This window comes from Astatotilapia calliptera, chromosome 6 (genome assembly GCF_900246225.1).
Source record: "Astatotilapia calliptera chromosome 6, fAstCal1.2, whole genome shotgun sequence".
NCBI lineage: Eukaryota > Metazoa > Chordata > Actinopteri > Cichliformes > Cichlidae > Astatotilapia > Astatotilapia calliptera.
The window spans coordinates 9,393,485-9,415,585 of NC_039307.1; the positions used below are offsets into that span (position 1 = coordinate 9,393,485).

Here is a 22,101-nt window from a genome sequence, read left to right on the forward strand (position 1 = left end):
CTCTCCTGAAGACAAGTACAAGGAAAAAAATAACAAGCTGTTAAAATTAGTTTAGAGCAGGTACTAAACAAATTCTCAACCCCATCTCTACAAAGCTTGATTAATTCAATTCAATTTCAATTCAATTTTATTTATATAGCGCCAAATCACAACAAAAGTCGCCTCAAGGCTTTTTTTACTTCTTATAAACTTAGAAGTAAAATTGCAGAGTATAATAATAGTTTCTGCCTGGTGTAGGTACAGGGAGTGCCAGGAAAGAGTGGGTTAACCCTCTCAGGCTCAAATTAAACTTTTTGTTGCTAATGCACAACCAAGTCCTGCAGTGGTACTTCTGAGTAAAAAAAACTCATAAAATATGTATGTGGGGTAATCAGGTTGTTAGTTTTTAACTGTTGCAAATCGGCAACGCCTGCCTTGAGAGGGTTAATGATGGAGTGACATAATGATCGGTTTATAGTAAAGAGATTCAATGATAATAATAATGTTGTTTCTTCTGATTGCACAGACATTGTTTGCTTACACGCTTTAACAACTGTGTCTCTTTAGAGTTCACCTACCTGTGGATATACTAAGTTAGGTTTTTTGGGCATTTTGTCTCAGTGGACAACTTCTGCGATCGTGGCTCAAGAGTTGGGAGTTCGCCTTGTAATCGGAAGGTTGCCGGTTCGAGCCCCAGCTTGGACAGTCTCGGTCGTTGTGTCCTTGGGCAAGACACTTCACCCGTTGCCTACTGGTGGTGGTCAGAGGGCCCGGTGGCGCCAGTGTCCGGCAGCCTTGCCTCTGTCAGTGCGCCCCAGGGTGGCTGTGGCTACAATGTAGCTTGCCATCACCAGTGTGTGAATGTGTGTGTGAATGGGTGGATGACTGGATATGTAAAGCGCTTTGGGGTCCTTAGGGACTAGTAAGGCGCTATATAAATACAGGCCATTTACCATTTACCATTTCTGTTCAGAACCAAAAACATTTACCCCAGAGGTTGCTATATTAAAGACACATTTAAAAAAAAAAACATCACTTAGCTTATCAGTATCCTTACATTTTTAATGATCTTTCTAAAACCTAGACAAATGTCTTCTAGTGTTGATGCACACATTCCCTGCCCCCTAATGGCAAAATGTTGGTTGATGCAGCTTTAATCACGTGTAATGAGACGGAGAAGTCTATCAGAATCCACATGGTGAACATTTTGCTCACATCACATATGTTAGGGGTGGGAAGATCCATTAATTTTAATGAACAAAAACTTGTTGATTCTTGATGTCATACACACGTTTTCCCTCATCACAGGTGAGGACGACTCAGAGTACAGACAGTGGACTCTGGACTTTGTGGACTGGTGTCAGCAGAACCACCTGCTGATCAACGCTGGGAAAACCAAGGAGTTGGTAGTGGATTTCTGGAGATGCAGACCCACCACACTGACACCGGTGAACATCCAGGGAGTGGACATTGAGATAGTGGACTCTTATAGAGATAGTGGGTGCTCACCTGAATAATAAGCTAGACTGGAGCCACAACACCGATGCTCTTTACAGGAAGGGTCATTGCAGACTCTACCTGCTGAGGCGGCTGAGGTCATTTGGAGTACAGGGAGCGCTTCTATGACTCTGTGGTGGCATCTGTCATATTTTACAGTGTTGTATGTTGGAGCAGCAGTTTATCTGCAGCTGAGAGGAAGAGGTTGGATAAACTCATTAGGAAGGCCAGCTCTGTTCTGGGATGCACCCTGGACCCTGTGCAGGTGGTGGGAGACAGAAGGACTCTGGCCAAAATAACATCTCTAATGGACAGAGTCTCCCACCCCATGCATGTAGATGTTGCTGAACTGCAGAGCTCCTTCAGTGACAGACTGCTGCATCCTAGATGCATGAAGGAGCGTTTCTGCAGGTCCTTCCTCCCTGCAGCTGTCAGACAGTACAATCAGAACTGCTCCCAACAATCATAGATGTTTACATCAGCGCTGTATCTTGCACTATTTTATAAACCGATTCACACTATAACCAGGGATTGCCTCTTATCTGTATTTAATTTTATTTAATTTAATAACAGTATGGTACTCAGTTTTTGGTAACCATTGTCCTTCATGCAAATATGTAAAAAATGTGTATGTTTCTGTTCTGTCTTGTGTACTGTTTGTTTGTATATGTGTCTTTCTGGCTGTTGTAACACCCAAATTTCCCCCTGTGGGACAATTAAAGGATTATTCTATTCTGTTCTATTCTATTCTATTCTATTCCAAATATGAAATAAAGTCTAAATGCTGACTGTAACGTGTTTTTAAATGTTTTTGTGTCATCGTGTACTCAACAGGTTCAGAAATGTTTTACTTTATTGCTCTCTTTCTAAAGACTATAAAACATCTTAGGCTCATGTGTCATAATGGAAATTTTGAAAAGAGGCACAGTCCTGAGTAATCATTACTTTTAGCTTTTCTATCTAGCAAGATGGCCTCAGGCTGCAACTTTATATTTGCTGTTATGTTTAATTTAATTCTCAGCCAAGTTTATATTGTCAAAATACTAATATTATCTTAGTATTCACCAATGTCATGAAATACCTTATGAAATATAAATATACCTTTTAAAAATACCTTCTTGGTTGATGAAAAACTGTGGAACTGTCACTATCATGACATTTGAAATTAAGTAAACACAAATAAGACAAAATTCAAGTCAGCAAACTGAGAGCCTTTTATTGCATCACGTTAGTATTTGAAGGATGTAGTAGCGACTTAGATGTGGAATTTGTGTACTCCAGAAGTTGTGCTGTGTTTGCTGTTTGAGACAGTTTAGGTACGGGTGGTGTGGGTACTTGAGGACACCACCTTGCCATCGCTTACTTCCTCAGTGATCACGACCACTTTTTTATTGGTGACGCTGGAAGATCCAGAGCTTTGGATGCTGTGAAAAGTACAGAGTTGGTGTTAAAATCAGTTTAAGATTTAAATTTGCAGAACTAGCTTATGGTGAAAGGGCTGAATTCTTCATTTTTCTTACCTGCCCTCTCCATCCAACAGCCTCCTATACTCTGCAATCTCCATTTCCAGGCGAGTTTTGATGTCGAGGAGCATCTTGTATTCTTGGCTCTGGCGATCAATATCAGCACGGAGCTGCATCAACTGTTCCTCCATGCCTGTCACTTGCATCTGGAGGCCTTGAAGCTTCATAGAATACCGCGCCTCTGTTTCAGCCAGAGAGTTTTCCAAACCTGCTTTCTATTGAAGAAAGGAAGGGGTAAAGAAAATCTGTCAAAAATCTGAAGCTGGGATTAGTGAATGAGTTCGAATAAAGCCAAATGATTTTATTTACCATGCTTAACTGTGACTGTAATTCAATCTCCAGGCCTTGCAATGTGCGACGGAGGTCAGTGATTTCTGTTTTGGATGTTTGCAGAATTTCTGTGTTCGCAGTCATCTCTTTGCTCAGCTCATCTGACTGCAACAGATATGAGACTCAATGCAAAGTTCATATATCACTAAATAACTTCGAACAACAATCTATGCATTGAAAATCAGATCTTCTTCAGTCTTACCTTTTGATCAAACCAAGCTTGAAGTTCTTTCTTTTTTTTGGCAGTTATAGATTCATATTGGTCACGGATCTCAGCCAAAACACTGTTCAGGTCTTGTTGTGGTGCTGCATCCACCTCCACATTGATCTGACCACTCATCTGGGTTCTCATTGCTGCCATTTCCTGGTGGACAAATGGTTCAGTATTTTAATTGAGTTGGTTGTATTGTACAGTTGAATAAATTTGTTCCATTTTTAATTTGCTTGAATGACTGTTCACTGTTTTCTACTGACCTCCTCGTGGTTTTTCTTAAGGAAAATGAGCTCCTCCTTGAGGCCTTCTATCTGCATCTCCAGGTCAGATCTGCATAGTGTCAGCTGATCCAATAGTCTCTTCAGCTCAGCAATATCTGCCTCTACTGATGTACGCATAGAAAGCTCGTTCTCATACCTGCAAGGCCACAAGTGATGAGATATTTCATCTCAACAGTTCTGTGTTTGTTTAGTGTAAATTAAAAATTCACAAGGTTCAACAGCATTTAACCACTACTATCCCTTACTTGGTTCTGAAGTCATCTGCTGCCAGTTTTGCATTCTCACAGGCCAGAAAGATGCCTCCATTGACAGAAATGGCATCCCGGATCTGTGTGATTATGAAATACCATTTTTTAAATAACTACTACATGTCTTTATATTTGTGCAAACATTAAAAACAACTGATTCTGACTTATATTTCAAAAGCAACTTCTTAAAGTTCATGCATTTCATAATAAATTAAAACGTGGTGTAGCATTCAGATTCACTACTCATGTGACATACCTTATCTCGCAGGTCAGCAATAGTGGCCTCATAAGCTGAGTAGTCACGGGCTGAAGGGGAGGTCTTATTTTCCAAGAACTGCCTGATCTTGAGCTCAAGTTCACCGTTGGCCTTCTCAAGCTTGCGCACTTTCTCCAAGTAGGAGGCCAGGCGGTCATTCAGGTTCTGCATGGTGGCCTTTTCATTGGCACCAACATTGATATCCCCGCCGCCAAAACCTGCACCACCACCAAAGGCTGCACCACCACCAAAGGCTGCACCACCACCAAAGCCTGAACCGCCGCCAAAGGCTGCACCGCTACCAAAACCTCCACCACCACCTCCACTGGAAAAACCAAAACCACCACCACCACCAGAAACCGAAATTCTTGCTCCGTGTCCACCTGCACCACCGTGCACGCTTCTAGCATACATCCTTTGGACACTGCCTCCACCTCCACCTATGCCTGAACCTCCAAAGCGCCCAGAATAACTGCTATTGGATGTTGACAAAGACAGCATTGTGAAGGTTGCTCAGGTGGTCTGACTGCCTTGAACAGACGGAGATGGCTGAGATGCACAGCTCTGCTGCTGGACCCTTTTTATGCTGCAAAAAGCTGCTGCTGCCTTCAGTGTGGGTGGTGTCATGCAGGCACAAAGGGAGGAGCATTACCTAAAATGGGTGTTCAGCCCAAGTGTTCACACAGATATGCATTTTGTGCAATCATAAAAAGGAGAAAGTAGGATTAAGTATTTACTGCATTTGTAAGGTATCCAAATTTTACAACTGGCTTCAATTCATGCTGAATATTGTCATTATTTCATTCAATATTATTCTGTATTCCGTTGTTCGATATTATTGTGGATAAGGACACCAGTATCTTTATTATTGCAGAACGTTGTGTAAATTGTAAAACAGCCACACCCATCAACATGTGCCTCAAGTTAGTTATACAGTTAAAACTGTTCTGTCAGGTGATGGGACCTCATTAATTTTGTAGCATAATTTTTGAAAAAAAGAGCCAAACCAGGCAAGCCACACCTGTTTTGTTCCCAAGGTAATAAGCACTGCAAACACAAGTTGTTTTTTTTACTTGACTCTCAGCCAGCAGCACACTTATTCTCACACATCTTTTTTTCCCTCAATGTTACCTTAAAATATCATCTTTTATGTGTTTGTTCATTTTGCCCTGCAATAGCCTGCAGGTTTGCCTAGCAGAGTATTATAGATGTCAAAGAAGACTTAGCCTTATTCAAGATTTGGCACTGCACTGCTGGAAAGCTCACCAGAAATGTGCTTGCTTGTTATTGACTTTTCTTGGCATTGTACTTTGACGTGTGCATCATGCCTGAATAAGAACAAGCTCTTGCTTGTTTGCTTCTTTCCATCTCTCCACACCAATTTTAAGTCATTTACAATACCCTGGGGGATTTTGCTCAACAGTTCCACATCAGTCTGGTGCAAATGTTAGATTTACCATTTACCTACCATTTACCTATCTATTTGAAAAATTGCAAAGCATTTACCTTTTCTCTTTACTCTATAGTGTCTTTATATTCTTTTCTTCTTTTTTTCATTTTTAATGTAGAAAATGATTCTAACAATGCTTTTATTTTGTTTCTAGCCAGTAAAAAGTTTCCCTTTGCCTCACAGAAATGACTGCTGCAGAACTTGCACATACACAGTAGATTTAGCAATTACTACTTAGAAAAACCAGATGCTGCTAATCATTTGCAAGTTGCAAAGCTGTCTCTTGCATGTGCTAAACAGCTGTAAATTATATCTGAGATGCTGACTGGTTATTCATAACAGAGGATAATTTATGTGCACAGAGCATAACAAATAGTGCACTTGAATCACTTAGATGAAGTTCATCCCTTCATGTCATTTGCTAAATATATATTTTTGGATTTTCTGCTGATTAACATTTTAGAGTGTATAACATGCAAAAAGATTGGTCAGAAAAACAAATGTTAAAGAAATAATAATGTGTCGTAAATGACAGAACATTTTTAGCAACAAGCGTCAGTGTCATGAAAGTGATTCAGTAACGCTGACTTACTATATTACTACCAACACAATTGATTTAAAAATAAATAAATTACTTGAATGAAAATAAATTTGTTACTGTGAGAGTACAAAGGAACATTTATTAACTTCTAGGTATGAACATTTTAATAATGTGGCTAATTGGCTGCTGTCAAGAATCCTGTCAAAATGATGAACAGCTCATGTTTCCTTAGGCATTAGGCAAAACCTGCACAGACAGGAATCTCATACTCACTGATCTGTAGATCACGAAATCAATGGAAAGCTACACAACATGACAAAGTGCATTCACTTAAATATTTTTACTTACTTGTGCTAGAATGAAACATTGCATGAAGAAGTATTAGAGTTAGTTTGGTTAGTTTGGAGGTGTTTTAAAACTTGCCACCCCTGCCGTCAGCATTATGTTAGCAATTAGCCAAGATTTTAATTCTCCAATATAACCACTAACTTCTACACCCAAGAGTGCACTTCCCTTTTTCATAAAAGATGATCTATTGATGCAAATCCAAATGTAAAGAAAAGTAGCACAAACACTTATTTTATTCACAATAGAACATAGAATTCAAGTCATACATTTAAACTGAGGAAATGTATTATTTTAAGGAAAATATGAGTCCATTTTGAATTGGACTGCTGCAACACTTCTCTAAAAAGTTGTGATGGGGGCAGGAAAAGGCTGGAAAAGTAAGTGGAATTAAAAAGAAACAGGTAGAGGAAAATACAACTAATTAGGTTAACTGGCGACAGTTTAGTAACATGATTAGGTTTAAAAAGAGGATCTTAGAGAGGCGTTTTTCAAAGGTACAGATCAGTGTAGGTTCACCAATCTCCTGAAAAAAAAAAACATTTAATGTAACTCAACGTATAACTTAAGACTGAATATTTCTTCATCTAAAGCACATAATATCATCAAAAAGACAATCTGGAGAAATCTCTGTGCACAGGGAACTGAAAATCAGTACTTAGATGCTTGCGATCACCCTCAGGTGGTGCTGCGTTAAAAGCAGGCATGATCCTGTCAATTCGCTGTGCCAGCCACAAATACAGGTTAAAGCTGGATCGTGCCACAAAGAAGCAATATATGAGCATGATCCAGAAAAGCCACTGTCTTCTCTGGACCACCAAAGCTCATTCTAAAATGGACTGAGGCAAAGTGAAAAACTGTTCCATGGTCAGACAAATGGAAAGTTGACATTCTGTTTGGACAATATTAACACTCCATTCTCTGGACTGAAGCAGAAAGGGTCCGTCCAGCTTGTCATCAATGCTTAGTTTGAAAGACTGCATCTCTGCACTGGGGAGGATTAGTTGCCATGAAACTGCGAGCTTGCCTCTGGAAAGGCACCACCAATGCTGATATCTTTTTCAGGCAAAGATTTTTCATATTTTGGTAAATTATGTGTTTTAGTATAGTAAGCTAAACCACATTCATTCCAATCCTTTCACCAATTCAAAACATCAGGTGCATCATGAAACAAAAAGCACAACACAGAAGAGCCAGGACTTTGGGCAGCTATATCAAACAAGAATGGGACAACAATCCTGTCTCAAAACTCCAACAACTGCTCTCCTCAGTTGCCAGGTGTTCATGGACTGCTGTTAAAAGAAGACAGCCGATGCTACATAGTGAAAAACATTGCCCTTCTGTGTTCTATTGTGAGTAAAATATAGGTTTAGGAGATTTTCTAAATCTTGTCATTCTGTGTCTATTTACATTCTACACAGGGTCCCAACTTTTTTGGAATTGCATTTGTAAATATGTTGAATGGGGGGGGGGGGGGGAATCAAAAAAAAAAATGAATTTTCACAAAGGTCTTGTTCAAGGTCTTGTACTAAATATATATTTTAAAAAGTGTCAAATGTTCGCTTGTTAAAAAGTCACCGGTTGCCTTCGGGTGTGGGCCTACTACGCTCTTGTTGATTGCGAAACAATTTGCACACTTGTTTTCTTTGACAGTAAAAACCGTGCTGTGGTTTTACATCAGTTCTGTTGATTAGCGTAATTGTATGTGTAGGGTAAGGTGAGCTGTTGTGTGAAGTATGAAATTATGAATGAAGTATGAATGGTTGTAATTGAGATATTCCTGAGAACCAGTGCTGATGCCAATCACTTAAAGCCATAATCAGATCTTAAGAAGATAAGACTAAAAACAATATTCACTACATTTATGCCATTGTGGAAGACTATTGTATATAGCGTGAAGGAGAAATGTACTTGCAGTTAAACTTACTGGACTTTTGCCAAAAACCGTGTCCATAACTCTTCTGACAGATTTACAGTGTCACGTATCCAGTTTCTTGGAATGTCAAAGGCGTGTTCAAGCCTGAGTATAAAGTGCCTCATTGACAGAAATAAATGCAGCTTGGGGTGAGAACAGGAACACCATGTTTAAAATGTGCTGTGACATGATCAAATAGCTTAGAGAGCTTTTTCCTGGGTGTGAGTATGTTACATATGAGCCAGTATAAAACAATATCTCCCCCCTTTAGGCAAGAAAGCGAGAGTTCTGATGATTCATTACAGAATCATTTGGGGGTTTTTTTGCTCATCTGCCTTTCTCCATGTGTGCACTCTCAGATTTACAGGTACAGCGAAAGTCCATTTCATTCTCTACAGGTATAGTCTACACAAATATAACTATTGCGACCAGTCGTGTATACATTTTTGTGGTTCATTTTCAGGTGCATTCAGGTGTATTTTAGCACAAAGTCACAATCTTTCCAGGAGTGGACAGCAAATACAGCCTAAAGTCTGAAAACCTCTTCAGGCCTCAGCATGTTAAGATCATAACAATTCAATACACTAAACTAATGTGGCTTGTTTGAAAGGGTTTTCAGGAGAAAGAATAATATGGCTCCAATGCTTAGGTTTGCAAAGTTGCAATTGAACAAACCACGAGACTTCTGGAACAATGTCTTGTGAAGAGGTAAGACCAAAAAAGAGATGTTTTTTCAGAATGCACAGAACAGTTTTAGGCAAACCAAACACAGCATATCAGCACAAGCACTTCATAGAAACTGTCAGCATGGTCAAGGAGGGGTAATGACGCAGGATTGTTTTCCACTCACAGGATCTTGGCACCTTGCAGTCACTAAGTCGACCATATACCAAAGTATTCTAGAATTGAATCTCCAGCTGCCTCCCTCTTCCCGCTCCTCCACAACCACCCACACATGCAGGGCCTTGGAGTGGGGGTATGTCACCAGGGTGCAGAGGAGGCTACCCCCCCCCCCCTGTCCCCTTCTGGCTGCCTCTGCCTCAATTTTATCCCACAACTTAGACATTCACATTATTCACACTCTCATTACACATACATATAGGATCTTGGGGGTGGGCACAATCACGGAGTCCAAATCACCATCAGGGTGTATACCTCACCCCTGACGTCGTTGCCCACCTCTCAATTTTAAATACACTTAGTCATTGAGGGTTAGCAGGAGGGACTATGCGCTTACCTGCTGCTCCTTGGCAGGTAGCTCCATGCCCTCCTGGGTTTTAATTGCACCTTAGAACACATATGCATCAACACTACAATGAGCGGGTGGAGGGAGGTTTGGAGTCTTCTCCCACCCCCATTCTCTGCGGCCTGCTGGAGCGGGAGGGCTAGTAGGAGGAGTTGGCCGTCCGACTGCGGTCTGGGGTGTGGGGCCTCCCTGCTGCTGCGGAGTCGGGGTGGTCTGCCTCTCCCCACCGCAGGGAAAAGGGTAACACCACCTGGGTCTGGGTGCAATTCCCCCCTCCAGGGGCAAGGGTACCTAGACCCGGTTTGTAGAGTACGCTTGGGGAGTGTGATTGTGTGTACAGCATCTCTTTATGTCTGTCTCCACGTTGGTTGAGTGTGGAGTGAGTGCATATGAGAGCATGAGGGTGGGAATGGATGTTTGTGTCTGTGTGTGCCTGTATGTCTGTGTCTATATGTCAGGTTGGGTATCAGGCGCCACCTCTCTGGGGACACCTCAGGCCCTCCAAGGTTTGGAGGCCTATCTCCACCCACCACCACTTCCCCTGCCGGTGGCGGACTCCCTCAGGTGTCGGTGTGTTGGTGGTTCTTTGTGTCTGGGGGTGGGCGTCCGGGTACACACCGGCTCACTCCTTGGCGGCCGCTTGTCGGGGCCTGGGGCCTGGGGCTCGCTCGGGCCCCTTTGGAGGTGGGGTGCCCCCGGCCTCTCGGCCTAGGGCTCGGTCACTCAGGCGCAGCTGGGGGCCGGCGGAGCTCACGGGCGCGTCACTGCAACTCCCCCTGACTTCTGCTCCGCGGCTGCTGGGCGAGCCCTCATCTGGGACTCTCCTCAGCTCTTACTGGGACAGTGGCGCGGCTGCCCCTCTGTTGGTCTTCCATGGTCTCTTGTGTTCTGGGGGCCTCTGGATGTCTGGAGTTTTGATCTCCTCCATACCCGCTTCACACCCTGGAGGACGGGGCTGTGGCCCCCCCACACTCCCTAGCAGATCATTACATGGAGAAACCTTTGGAATGCAAGCATGCTGATCCACACAGGTATGCACACATGGGTATTTACAGACACGGACTAAAGCTTTCTTGGCTGCTGCCTCAAAGCACACTGTGCGCTGTCTATCTTGCGTGCTGCACAATATCGTTTATTACTTAGTAAATACTGATATCTATGACTAGCTAGTTTATTGTGATGGTATGGTGCTTTGTTTTCTCTATTATTATGTTGCTCTTTGTTGTTTGCTGTCTCCTCTGTTTGTTTTTGTTTGTTTGTTTGTTTGTTTTTTTTTCTCCATACAGGTGACCCAGGAGTTTTTTTTTTTTTTTTTGTCTCTCTTCCCCCCCCTTCTCACCGTCTCTTCTCCCCTTTGGTTTTCTTTCTTTCTCTCCCCCTCTCTCTCTCATTCATTCCCCCTGTCCTATTTATTTAAAAAAAAAAAAAAAAAAAAAAAAAATGACAAAGGATGAACTGAAGCTCTGCCATCACGTAATGTCGCATACTGCTGTTTCTGATGTCATTTAGAAAAAAAAAAAAAAAAAAAAAAAAAAAATAGAATTGAATGTGATACTAACATCTAAAGCTCGGCCTAAATTGTGTCATGCAAAAAGACAATGATCCCAAGCACACTTGCAAATCTACAACAGAATGACTGAAAAAGAAAAGAGTCAAGGAGTTGCAATGGCCCAAAATCCAAACCCCAACTTGATTGAAATAGTGTGGCAGGCTCTTGAGAGCTGTGCATGAAATGAACACCCACAAACTTCAAAGAACTGAACCAACAATGTACAAATGAGTGTGCCAAAATTCCTCCACAAAGATCTAAAAAACAGATAAAGTTACAGGTGACTTCAAGTTACTGCTGCTAAAGAGGCTTCTACAAGCTAATGAGTCATGCTGTATGCTTTTTTATCACTGCATATATGTGGCTTGTATATGAGCAGGAAACATTTGTAACGTACAAACCACAAAGGTACAAAATAGACAATGTCAAGGTTAAAATGACAGTACCACAGACGGTACCAGCCCACGCTGTGATATGTCTAAAGGTGCAATAAGGTACTTTTTTCTGAGAATGTTTTGAGTTATTATGATTCAGGCCCAAACTGGTCTCTGTTGCCTCTTCCAGTGCCCTGCAATGACTGGCCACACCCTCTAGCAAGGAACATCTCATTCAATAGGTCTGGAAATTTACAGCAGAGACAGCATAACAATGTTCACTGAGACAGATTTGCTTTTTTTACCATTAAAAAATTTGGGGATATAGATAAAGAGACCATGTGCACACAGTCAAACCCCACAATATCTATGCTATGCCGTACTAATATTCCCTCTGTAATGCAGGCAAGCAAGTAAAATACACAATTTCTGTTTCTTTTTATCAAACATACACAGACTGAGTGCAACAGAAAAACACACGTGCACTGAGAATCTGCCCACCATATGTGACTGCATTTTGCTTTTGAAATTATGCATAAGTTTGAACCCCTGAGGTAAATGTAACATTTGAATTTCACTTTAAAACATGACCTTATGCACATAAATTAGGAACCTAAGTTGCATACGGTCCAACAATTGTACAATTTTGTATGAACTACTTATGCTCAGGTTTAGTTTTAGATGATGAGTTGTATGAATGACTGCTTCGCCTTAACTTGATATTTCTTTGTGTAGAAAACAGCTGAAACAGCAAGGTTCACTTTTACAATTAAGGGCGATAATTACGTTTAATAGCACTTAGGATTGATCAGTGTGGCAAAGTACTGGAATACAAAAGCACCGAAAAGAAGGCAGTTTTGGGTTGAGTCATTTTAACCAGCAGATTAACTCATCAAAGCACTGAGAAGCTTTTTGTAGATCTCAAGCCTCCACTTGATTCAGCTCCACCCAAATAAAGATGCCTGTGATGAATCAAACATAATCTTCACTCATACTTAGAGCACAAGCTTGCATAACACAGGTATTCTGTGATATTTTATTTCTTTCCTTTCTTTTGTGTGTTTCCATGCCTGTGATCCAGTGTCACCCATTTTTCCAACAGTTCGGAAATAGCATCTGTAATGCGCCTTCATTTTTATGCTCTTTGCAGATCTTTGTCTATTGTTCTGTAAGGGAAACTGATCATGCTTCTAGAAGTCTCTTGTGTAGCAACAATCTGTTTCCACTTTAGCAAAATAAGCTTATACAATCAATCCACTGAAGTTGGGCCAGGACCACTTTTAAAAAGAAAACCAAAGGCGACACCTGGTGGTTAAATATGAAATTACAAGCTAAATACATCATTTGTTTTCACATACTCTTGTGATTTTTACCTCAGTAGTCAAACGAGAAAAGTACAGGAGACAGTGGCTTTATATTTTAAGTTGATTCTGTTAGCTCTGTGATTAAATGATCCCAAAGCAAGGTCAGTATTCAAAATATACTCCTCTTCTGGATGTGAAAACACATTTATAACTCAGAATAAAAAATAATGATAGTGATATTTTTTTCATTTGCGGTATATATTGGAATGAAATACAATCAATCAGTCAATCATCATTATTTTTTTCAGCCTTTTATTCATAGTTTGGTTTCATACTTATCCAAAGGCTCGTGCACTGTGTAAAGATGAGCATTTTCTGCATTTTGCAATGTTTCGATTTATAATGAGATGAAAACAAAGAGAACTCCCCAGAAGAAACTAGCGTGCACTTTAACAACTTAGAAGCTCAGGTGAGGGGAGCACAGGTTACTGAACTGTTTCCACTTGGGTGGCCTCAGAGGAGGCGACCACCTGTCCATCAACAATTTCCTCGATGATTGTCTTCACTCGTTTTTCAATGTGGGGTTTACGCTCTGCAAAGACAATGCATCGCATCACTATAGTGTAAAGAGCTTATTTCAGTTTTACTGCGACAAGATCTGAAGTTCTGGTTCAGTGAGTGATGGAGATTCTTACCTTCCACTTCTACGACCTTGCTGATGACCACCACCCTAAGAAGAGCGTAAACATTTTTTTAAAAACATTTTTGTTTGCTTTAATTGATAATCGATTAAAAACAGATACATTTTTAATTTCTTACTCCTTTTTTTCATAGTGCTCTCCTTCTAGCAGCCTCCTATATTCAGCAATCTCCATTTCCAGCCTCATCTTGATGTCCAGTAGCTCATTATATTCTGTTTGCACCCGCAGAAGAGAGGCCTTCAGCTCCTGCAGCTCAGTCTCCAGGGTGGAGATGGTGACCTGCAGTTGTTGAAGCTGAAGACTATAGCGACTTTTCACTTCCTCCAAATTTTCCTGTAGGCATGTAATCTGCAGGACAGAGAGGTTACAACAGCTCCATGTGAGTACAGTCAGTGGGAAGAATCATTTCCTCTCTGTTACAGCAAATTAATATATGTCCTGATATGTTTGGAAAAAACTGATTTAATTTTTTAATCATTCCCCTTGCGCTAACAATTAAAACATTACGAACCTAATGTGCTTCAAATAGCAAAAGTAATTTTAACCAGGCTCGACATCTGCTGATGTCAACCAGTATGAAGCATTTCCCAATCAAATGTAGGGAAGCTATATGTATATTTGTCCTTTATTTGTTTTATTAATGTTTTTTTCATGTGTTTGTTTGATTTTTTGCAACATACTTTTTGGCTATTTTCTCATTTAACTCAGCTTTTGAGCAGAAATACACCACCAACATTATTTTGAAATTCATAAGTTCATGAATATGGTTTTTCATGACTGTTATAAACAGGGGGAATTAAAATAGCAGATAACTCTTAATTCCTTAAACATTTAAGGGGTGATTAGTGTTCTGTTATTGTTTCAGATGATGCATTTTATATTCTAGGATTCTATTTTTTTTTTTCATTTGCTTGCTCAGTCACTATGTGTTAATAGACCTCTCTGCGCTGAACCACACTTGTTATTAATCTCTGTCTCTCTTCCACAGCATGTCTTTATCCTGTTTTCCTTCTCTCACTTCAACCGTCTTGAGTTTCTTGCCACATTGCAAAATGTCACAATGATTTTAGTTAAAAAATATTGAAAGGTCATGATCACATGTGAGTTCATAAAATACGGCAGTTATGTTATGTCGTAGTGTTGAATACTGATTATATTTTTTAAATGAGCCTCCAAGGCAATGTTTGTTTGTTGTCTCTCCTCTCCTTGTTTCTCTTTCCTGCCTCCTCTGCTTGCAGCTGTGTCACCAAGATACCAGAGATAGGTACAATATGAGAAAAAAAGAGCGGGTCTGCTACTTCTCAGCTTCAGCAAGCTGAGATTATTAGACCTAACACTGCGATGTGCATTTGGCTTCAGTTACAAAACCTTCATATCCAGTACTTTTGGGTTGTTATTCCATACCTCTGTGTGTGCGCTTTGCCGGCTTATCATCAAACTTTGGTAGGTCTTCTTCAGAGTGGACAACTCTTTGTGAAACGTTTTCACATCTGTTTGGGAAACAATGATTTCCTTCTGGAGAATTTCCACCTTTTTAAAAGAAAGCATTCAAAATTCAATAAGAAAATTTGAACTTTTTTTTTTTTTTTTAAGGATCTACCGGAGTCGTTTTGAACATTTTAGGAACCTCACCTTCGACTGGAACCATTTCTCGACTTCCAGCTTGTTCTTGCTCACCACAGTTTCATACTGCTCCCTCATTTCCTCCAGGACCTTTGTCAAATCTGTAGAGTGTGCACTGTCCACCTCTACATTTACAGAGCCACTGCATTGGATGCTCAACTGGCTCATCTCCTGCAACATGCAAAACAAACAAACAAAAAACACAACAACAACAAAAAGTGTTTAAATCTCCAATCCATCCAGAAGTGTAAGCGCTTCCACCACCAGCAGATGGCGACACTGCACCATGGAAAGCATTGACTCACGCAATCTCTTTAGCAGTGTTTAATAGGTTTGTTTTTCTATTATACGCCTTTTACCTCCTTGTGATTCGCCTTCATTTGCGCCAGCTCTGCTTTCAGATCCTCTATGCTTAGCTCCAAGTCACTGATGCCAAGAGTCAAGCTGTCGCGGACTGCTCGGAGACGGGATACGTCAGCCTCCACGGTCAAATGCAAGTTCATCTCCATGTCATATCTACAGAAGAAAAGCAGCCCTTTCAGATGCCATTATTTTCACGATTTTGATGGGGGTAACGATTGTATGGTCTCAAAAGAAAAAAATAAATAATAAAACAAAAACTCCCAAATGTAGTGGGATTTCTTTTCATATTTGGTATAAAGTAATATGGGGTAGAAAGAAATACCACGGAGCAACAAAGGAATGTAAACCTACTTCATTTTAAAGTCTTCCGCTGCCAATTGAGCATTGTCAAGCTGCACGTGGATGGCCTGGTTCTCTGCAAATCTTCTTGCAATCTAATTGGAGAAAATGAATAAACTGTCTGAAATTCTGACCGCGTATAGGCTATACTCTTCATTTATTGATATTGAGCAAATTATTTTGCATTCCGCAGCAGTTCAGCTTTCTTTGGATGCCATCTATCAGTCACATAGCGTACAACGGGTTCTAACCCTTCAAATCCACACTTCAGCATTAATTGGTGTCAATAATTTTTGTGATAGTAAAACAATGGAAAGATGTTTCAGTCGCCTGCATAGATGTTTACTTCGGGTGTTTGGCAATGTTCGAGGTTTCGTGTGTGTGCATTGTAAAATGGTTTGCTTTTCAGTGTGTTGTGTTATGTAAAGTGTGAGAGGTACCTCGGCTCTCAGGTCACTGATGGTGGAAAAATAGCCACCGTAGTTCTTGGTAACAACAGTTGACTTTTGTTGACAGAACTCAGCGATGTTCAGTTCCAGCTGCCTATTTTTGGCCTCCAGAGAACGCACCTGCACATCACGAGGAAATACTGGTTCATACAAGCAGGCTATCATTATTTGTCTGAAAGCAACTGTTCTACATTTTTCCATTTGGTAAAATTTCATATGTTTTTTTTTTTGTTAGTTTGTTTTGGGGTTTGGGTTTTTTTTGTGTGTGTGTTCATTATTGTATGTGAGTATGTTGATCCTTTACTCACTACAACAATATAAAGACACCCCATTATAAGTGCTGCATGAAAAAATTCAATAAGATAAGAGAAACCTTAATTAGTCCCACATGTGGGATTTTTTTTTTTTTTTTTGGTCAAGTACAAGTTTAAAACAGAAAGTACAAGTTTAAGAGCAGTAAAACGTTAAGGGGGAAAAAGCAATAGAATAGGATAAGATAATAGAATAAAGGGGGTTAGGGTTAGGTCAATATGTACTGTTAGAAACTGTTATTTTACTATATGGAAATTAATCTTATTATTTATTAACTAGTGATTACAAATGCAAATTGTTAAAAGTAAATAAAGGGGGGGAGTAATTCTTGCAACTAGCGCTCATCAGTAAAACCTACTTTTGCCAAGTAATCAGCCAGGCGGTCGTTGAGGTCCTGCATGGTTGCCTTCCCATCTCCGACTACAGAAGTCTCTCCATATGAGCCCACGGACCCTAAAGAGAAGACAGAGTTGGATCTTGAGATGCGGGTCCCATAACCTCCAGCTCCGCCATGCACACTGGGTGTGTAGCCAACAGAGGACGTGCTACTCTGCTTCCATCCGCCCAGGCTGCTGGAACTGTAGGTTCTCTGCTTAACGCTGTAGCTGCTCTGCTGGGTCAAAGAGGCTGCCATGGTGACAGGAGGTTGTCGTGATGCGAGGCTGATGGTGAGCACAGAAGGAATGTCTCCGAGGTGTGATCCTGCAAGACACAGCAGGGTATTTTATAGGGTTCTTAGTGAGGGGGGCAGTCTCAAATGCCATGCAACAACAACAGTGTGGTATGCAGATAATAGTTTTTGTTGTCTTTGTTTTTGTTTCCATCGATTGGGTGTGTAAGTCTTCATTAGACAAACTTTGATGAAAGACAAGTGGAACATCTAGTCAGACAGCTTAACTGATAACTATGCTGAAATCCAGCCAAAACCTAAGATGTGGCTAATTATTTCTTCTTAACTCATTACACTTCCTACTCGTTACTTTATGGGGCACAGATGAATGCTAAGATGATTTTAAGTGAGTTACCCAAAAGAAGCTGAAAAGACAACAAACAAGAGTAAAATAATTATATAAAAATGGGGGGAGAAGGTATTTGGATGGGTATGATCAGTTTCTTTTTTTTTTTATTAATTTCACTGCATTTGATAGTTAAGTTTTTTTACTCTAAAATGCAAGTCAGCAGGTGCATCATGGCAGGTAGCGTGATCAACTTTTTCATGTTCACCCTGACTGAGAAGGTAAGTTTAACAAAAAGATCACTATCACAACCACCTATGAGCAGTAATTATGCCTAAGCCAGTGGTATTTGTTAAGCCTTTCTGGGGGTGTAAGACAGCTTCATCTGCACATACCAAACAATGAGTGGTATGTTGGTAACAGTTTTAATACAAACAATTTGCAAAACCAACAAATACGCTCTGTAAAAAACCCAAGAGCTACATCTCAGAGTCTACAGGCCTCAGTTACCTTGAGAAACACTGATGAAAAAGATTAGACAGCACAGTGGAAAGCCTCTTCTCTTTAAAAAGAGCATGGCAGAATAGTTTGGCAATGCAAATCTGCCTCTGAACAAAGCACAAGATTTGTGTAACAATGTACTTTGGACGGACAAGATCAGCGTGGAGATGTCTAGGCATAATGCACGCAATATCAGTACAAACAGCTCATACCAGCTGTCAGGCACAATGATGGATATTTCAGGGTTTGGGCTTATTTTGCAGTCACAGGACCTGGGCACCCAAATTCCAGACCTTTACCTGACTGAAATGCCAGGAAAGGACCTTAACAGAGCTGTACAAAAATGAAAGTCAGCAAATCTGAATAAACTGTGTGTGTGTGTGTGTGTGTGTGTGTGTGTGTGTGTGTGTGTGTGTGTGTGTGTGTGTGTGTGTGTGTGTGTGTGTGTGTGTGTGTGTGTATTCTAATATAGTATCTTTAAAATAATAAGTAAACAGCAGAGCTCTGTAATCTGTGTCTGTGTTCTTGTATTATGTTATTAGTCTCTCCTTATCTCAAACTGCACCACACAAAGACACTTGTGGACAAAATGAAAAGTATTATATGCACGAGGTTTTACATGCACTCATGTGAAAGAAAAAGGATTTAACTATTAGAAACTGGTTCCTCTGCACAACCACAATTTTGTTTGAGAGGCTAAAGCTATTTTTGTTCTGTGAATTGAAAGAAGCAGACAACAACATTAATAGCTGTTGGCACCATAAATGATTTTAAATATACACCCGTCCAAATAGAGCTGTGAACTCTGTTCCAGACCACCACCCCCACCCAAACATACCAAAACAAGACGCTGTCACACCTTTTTCTCTGGAAGCTCAGGTAACATGTGGTCAGAGTAAACCTTTCTGAAGTGACTAACAAGAACCTGAAAATCATTTTAACCTTTGTGGAACACACTGCTGACATGCATGACTGAGTACACTGTAGTATTTTACATGGCACTATTCAGTGGAACCGACCTTTACATGTATACAGATTTCAGACCTAAATGCCAAATAAGCTTTACCATATTGTTAAAGAGCCTTTAATCAGCCCTCACCACAATTTGTCTTTAAACTTCAACATTTCTTCAAAACAATCCTGTTTGGTATTCTTTATTGTGGATTTTACAAAAAAATCATTTATGGAATATCAGCAAAATTATTCCTTAAACTGCGAGGTCCGATTCTGGGATATATTTGGAATTTCAAAGGGAAAGTTTTATCGGGAAGTTTTGCATTGGAAACACTACTCATGTGTAATGTAGACGTCTTATCATAACCTTTCACCAGCATGACGGAATTTGAAGACACGTACCTGAGACGAGACAAGAGAAAATCAGTGACAGTGACTAAAACCTGCACCAAACATCCGATGCAGCCTTGAGCTAACAGTGTGTGTGGGTATGAATCTGAACTAAATAACAAGTGAAAGGAGCAGTTTGTCAAGAGCAGGTGGTGTCTGTGGACATTATCAGATTTTACTGATGGGTGTGTGTCCCTTTAGTCTGCAGATAACAAAAATGAAATATTTAGACCAGTAATAATCTGTCTAGCAGTGTATTAGAAGATATTAGACTGAGGTTGGATAAAGGTCACATATGCCTTTCTATCAACTTGCAGGCTCGTGTTCTGTATGTATTACAAATTAGTTATAATACCCTGAGGCAGTTTGTAGATTCATACATTGAAGTACATTTGCTGCTCTCCATTGTGCTGTTATCACTTTTATTGCATAAATCAAAGTAGCAGACAATCATTCACAGCGGACAGACCACACTTTCACTGCCTGGAAGAAAAATATATGAAGGCTGAGTTTCTACAAGCAGTTAAACATCACACATTATCAGGAGACGCTGGATTCAGAGTAACTGGGACACTTGAAAAAAAAATCTATACAGTACTGTATGTAAACAGAGCTAATGTTATCCAAGCAAGTATGACTTTTGCTAAAAGGGTGGTGTGTGCGTCATGTGGAAAGTACAGGCTGCAGCATGACAGTAATAAATTATGCACATTTTATATTTGATGTATCACCGTTTAACTTCGCTTTTTAAACATATGTCAAGAAAACGTTTCACAGAAATGTTTACAGCCTGAACATTATGAAGGACATCTGTGTAACGTCTATGTAACTTTCTACTTTTTTTTCTTTAAAGCTGCAGGTAAATACATTCAATCCAAGTATGAATGAATGTGATGTGTTTTGTTTTATAATTGGGGGTAATTTCAATGATGATTCTGATTCATTAAGTGATTTTAGGTATCTTGTTTTCACTTGCTTTACTTTCACTTACATAGTTCATGCTAATATAAATAAATATCTGTGAATGTGATTGCGAATGGTTGTCTGTCTCTATGTCTTAGCCCTGCGTCAGGCTGATGACCCGTTCGGGGTGTATGACTCTTGACTCCATGGTAGCTGGAATAGGCTCCAGCCCCTCAGCGATTTTTTTAATGATAAATGGAAGAGAATGGATGAAAATATATAAAAAATATGAAGAGTAGCAATGTAAACAACATATAATGTGCAAATTGAAAGACTTGTATAGTATTCTCAATAAATACTACCAGTTAAAAAAAACTGAAAGAAATGGGACGTTGTTTAAATGTACGTTTCTGTACAGGTACAGGAAACCTGTGTTTCCTCCTCCCTAAAGTTGACTTTTTAACAGTGTCTTTATTGTTACATCAGATTTGTATTGTTTTAAATGGTTTCTAAGGAAATATTGGATTTTCAGTGTAAACACATCGAGTTGTTTTATTGTTATTGCAGTGCAAAAGAGGTCTTAAGTGACAAATATAATGATGTGTTTCTCCATGTAAACTTGCATAATTTCCTTTGCGCACATCCTTTTTCCAATGTATCCATCTCTTAATCAAACGCTCTGTGGTGAACACCATTATCAGTATTTGATTGAAAGCCATTATGCTGACACCAAACTTGGGTATAAAAGAGACAGCCTGCTGGGAATCAGCAGTTGTGCACTGGAGACATCACGCTCATCACACTTTGTTGTGTACATATCTCATCCTATCTTCACAGGTACAGTAAGTTTGCCATTTTTGATACCTAATTTTTTTTAGAATACATCTCATGTTTACTCAAATGTTTCTTTCTTACTGCGCAGAGAGAATGTCAGGGAAAGTTTTCGTGGTATTTGCACTGCTGGTTGCTCTGCTTGTGTCTGGAGCAGCTTCCCCAACTGAAACCGGAGAGACTGAGGAGACAAATGTTCTCAAGCAGCTTCTAGCTAAACATGAGATGGCAAAAGACTCGGCTGGAAGACAGAGGCAAGCACCCCGCACTCACTCTGCACGGGTGGAACGACGGGCGCACCTTTCAGTTGATGAGCGCGAGATAATGACCAAACAAATAATGCAAGCAATTTCAGGTATGCTGCAGACTTGGGTGGGAAAGCTCTGTGATTGTCATCTTGTTTCACTTCAGCTAATTAGAGCAATGTGTGAATAGGCGGAGGTCCAAGACAATGCTCAGATTTGCATACTGAACCCTTTTGTTTGTGGTTCATGTACTGTAGGAATGGTTTGTTCACAGAGCTGATGAACTCCGAGTGCATGACGGATCGGGACTACCAGGGCTGGGTGGATTTTGGCCGCCGGGACACAGAATGAGGCACATCACAACAGCTGGAGAGCTGGCGCACTGCTTTTTTGTTCAGATTTTATAAAAAAAAGTGGACGTTTACTTCCCATGCAACTTTCGAAATAAACAGTTTTGCAGATTTATTGCACTTGTTTTTATT

At 40.2% G+C, this 22,101-nt stretch overlaps 3 protein-coding genes across 3 annotated transcripts; 1 reads left to right on the forward strand and 2 right to left on the reverse strand.

Annotated features, from left to right (window-relative positions):
* Positions 1-2,666: 2,666 nt before the first annotated feature.
* On the reverse strand, positions 2,667-4,894 carry LOC113023760 (keratin, type I cytoskeletal 13-like). The gene is made up of 7 exons (XM_026170108.1): positions 4,329-4,894; positions 4,070-4,152; positions 3,804-3,960; positions 3,532-3,693; positions 3,309-3,434; positions 2,997-3,214; positions 2,667-2,900 (listed from the first exon to the last, which is right to left on the reverse strand). The coding sequence occupies exons 1-7, from the start codon at positions 4,827-4,829 to the stop codon at positions 2,789-2,791; spliced, it is 1,359 nt and encodes a 452-aa protein (XP_026025893.1). The 5' UTR covers positions 4,830-4,894; the 3' UTR covers positions 2,667-2,788.
* An 8,470-nt stretch (positions 4,895-13,364) lies between these two features.
* On the reverse strand, positions 13,365-17,522 carry LOC113023762 (keratin, type I cytoskeletal 19-like). Its single transcript, XM_026170110.1, has 9 exons — positions 17,198-17,522; positions 16,519-16,647; positions 16,091-16,173; positions 15,736-15,892; positions 15,386-15,547; positions 15,158-15,283; positions 13,872-14,101; positions 13,748-13,782; positions 13,365-13,644 (listed from the first exon to the last, which is right to left on the reverse strand). Exons 1-9 carry the CDS (start codon positions 17,471-17,473, stop codon positions 13,538-13,540), a joined length of 1,305 nt encoding a protein of 434 aa, XP_026025895.1. The 5' UTR covers positions 17,474-17,522; the 3' UTR covers positions 13,365-13,537.
* A 3,808-nt stretch (positions 17,523-21,330) lies between these two features.
* LOC113023764 (gastrin/cholecystokinin-like peptide) lies at positions 21,331-22,082 on the forward strand. The gene is made up of 3 exons (XM_026170112.1): positions 21,331-21,380; positions 21,466-21,729; positions 21,894-22,082. The coding sequence occupies exons 2-3, from the start codon at positions 21,471-21,473 to the stop codon at positions 21,968-21,970; spliced, it is 336 nt and encodes a 111-aa protein (XP_026025897.1). The 5' UTR covers positions 21,331-21,380; positions 21,466-21,470; the 3' UTR covers positions 21,971-22,082.
* Positions 22,083-22,101: the final 19 nt, after the last annotated feature.

Excerpts from the sequence above, each read along its gene's own strand:
- LOC113023762 (XM_026170110.1), bottom strand. The coding sequence starts at position 17,473 with ATGGCAGCCTCTTTGACCCAGCAGAGCAGCTACAGCGTTAAGCAGAGA. Across the intron at positions 16,174-16,518 it reads TCAGTGACCTGAGAGCCGAG|ATTGCAAGAAGATTTGCAGA; the intron begins GTACCTCTCACA and ends TTCTCCAATTAG. Across the intron at positions 15,893-16,090 it reads GCGGAAGACTTTAAAATGAA|ATATGACATGGAGATGAACT; the intron begins GTAGGTTTACAT and ends TTTCTTCTGTAG.
- LOC113023764 (XM_026170112.1), top strand. The coding sequence starts at position 21,471 with ATGTCAGGGAAAGTTTTCGTGGTATTTGCACTGCTGGTTGCTCTGCTT. Across the intron at positions 21,730-21,893 it reads AATAATGCAAGCAATTTCAG|AGCTGATGAACTCCGAGTGC; the intron begins GTATGCTGCAGA and ends GTTTGTTCACAG.
- LOC113023760 (XM_026170108.1), bottom strand. The coding sequence starts at position 4,829 with ATGCTGTCTTTGTCAACATCCAATAGCAGTTATTCTGGGCGCTTTGGA. Across the intron at positions 4,153-4,328 it reads TTGCTGACCTGCGAGATAAG|ATCCGGGATGCCATTTCTGT; the intron begins GTATGTCACATG and ends ATAATCACACAG. Across the intron at positions 3,435-3,531 it reads AAGCTTGGTTTGATCAAAAG|TCAGATGAGCTGAGCAAAGA; the intron begins GTAAGACTGAAG and ends TATCTGTTGCAG.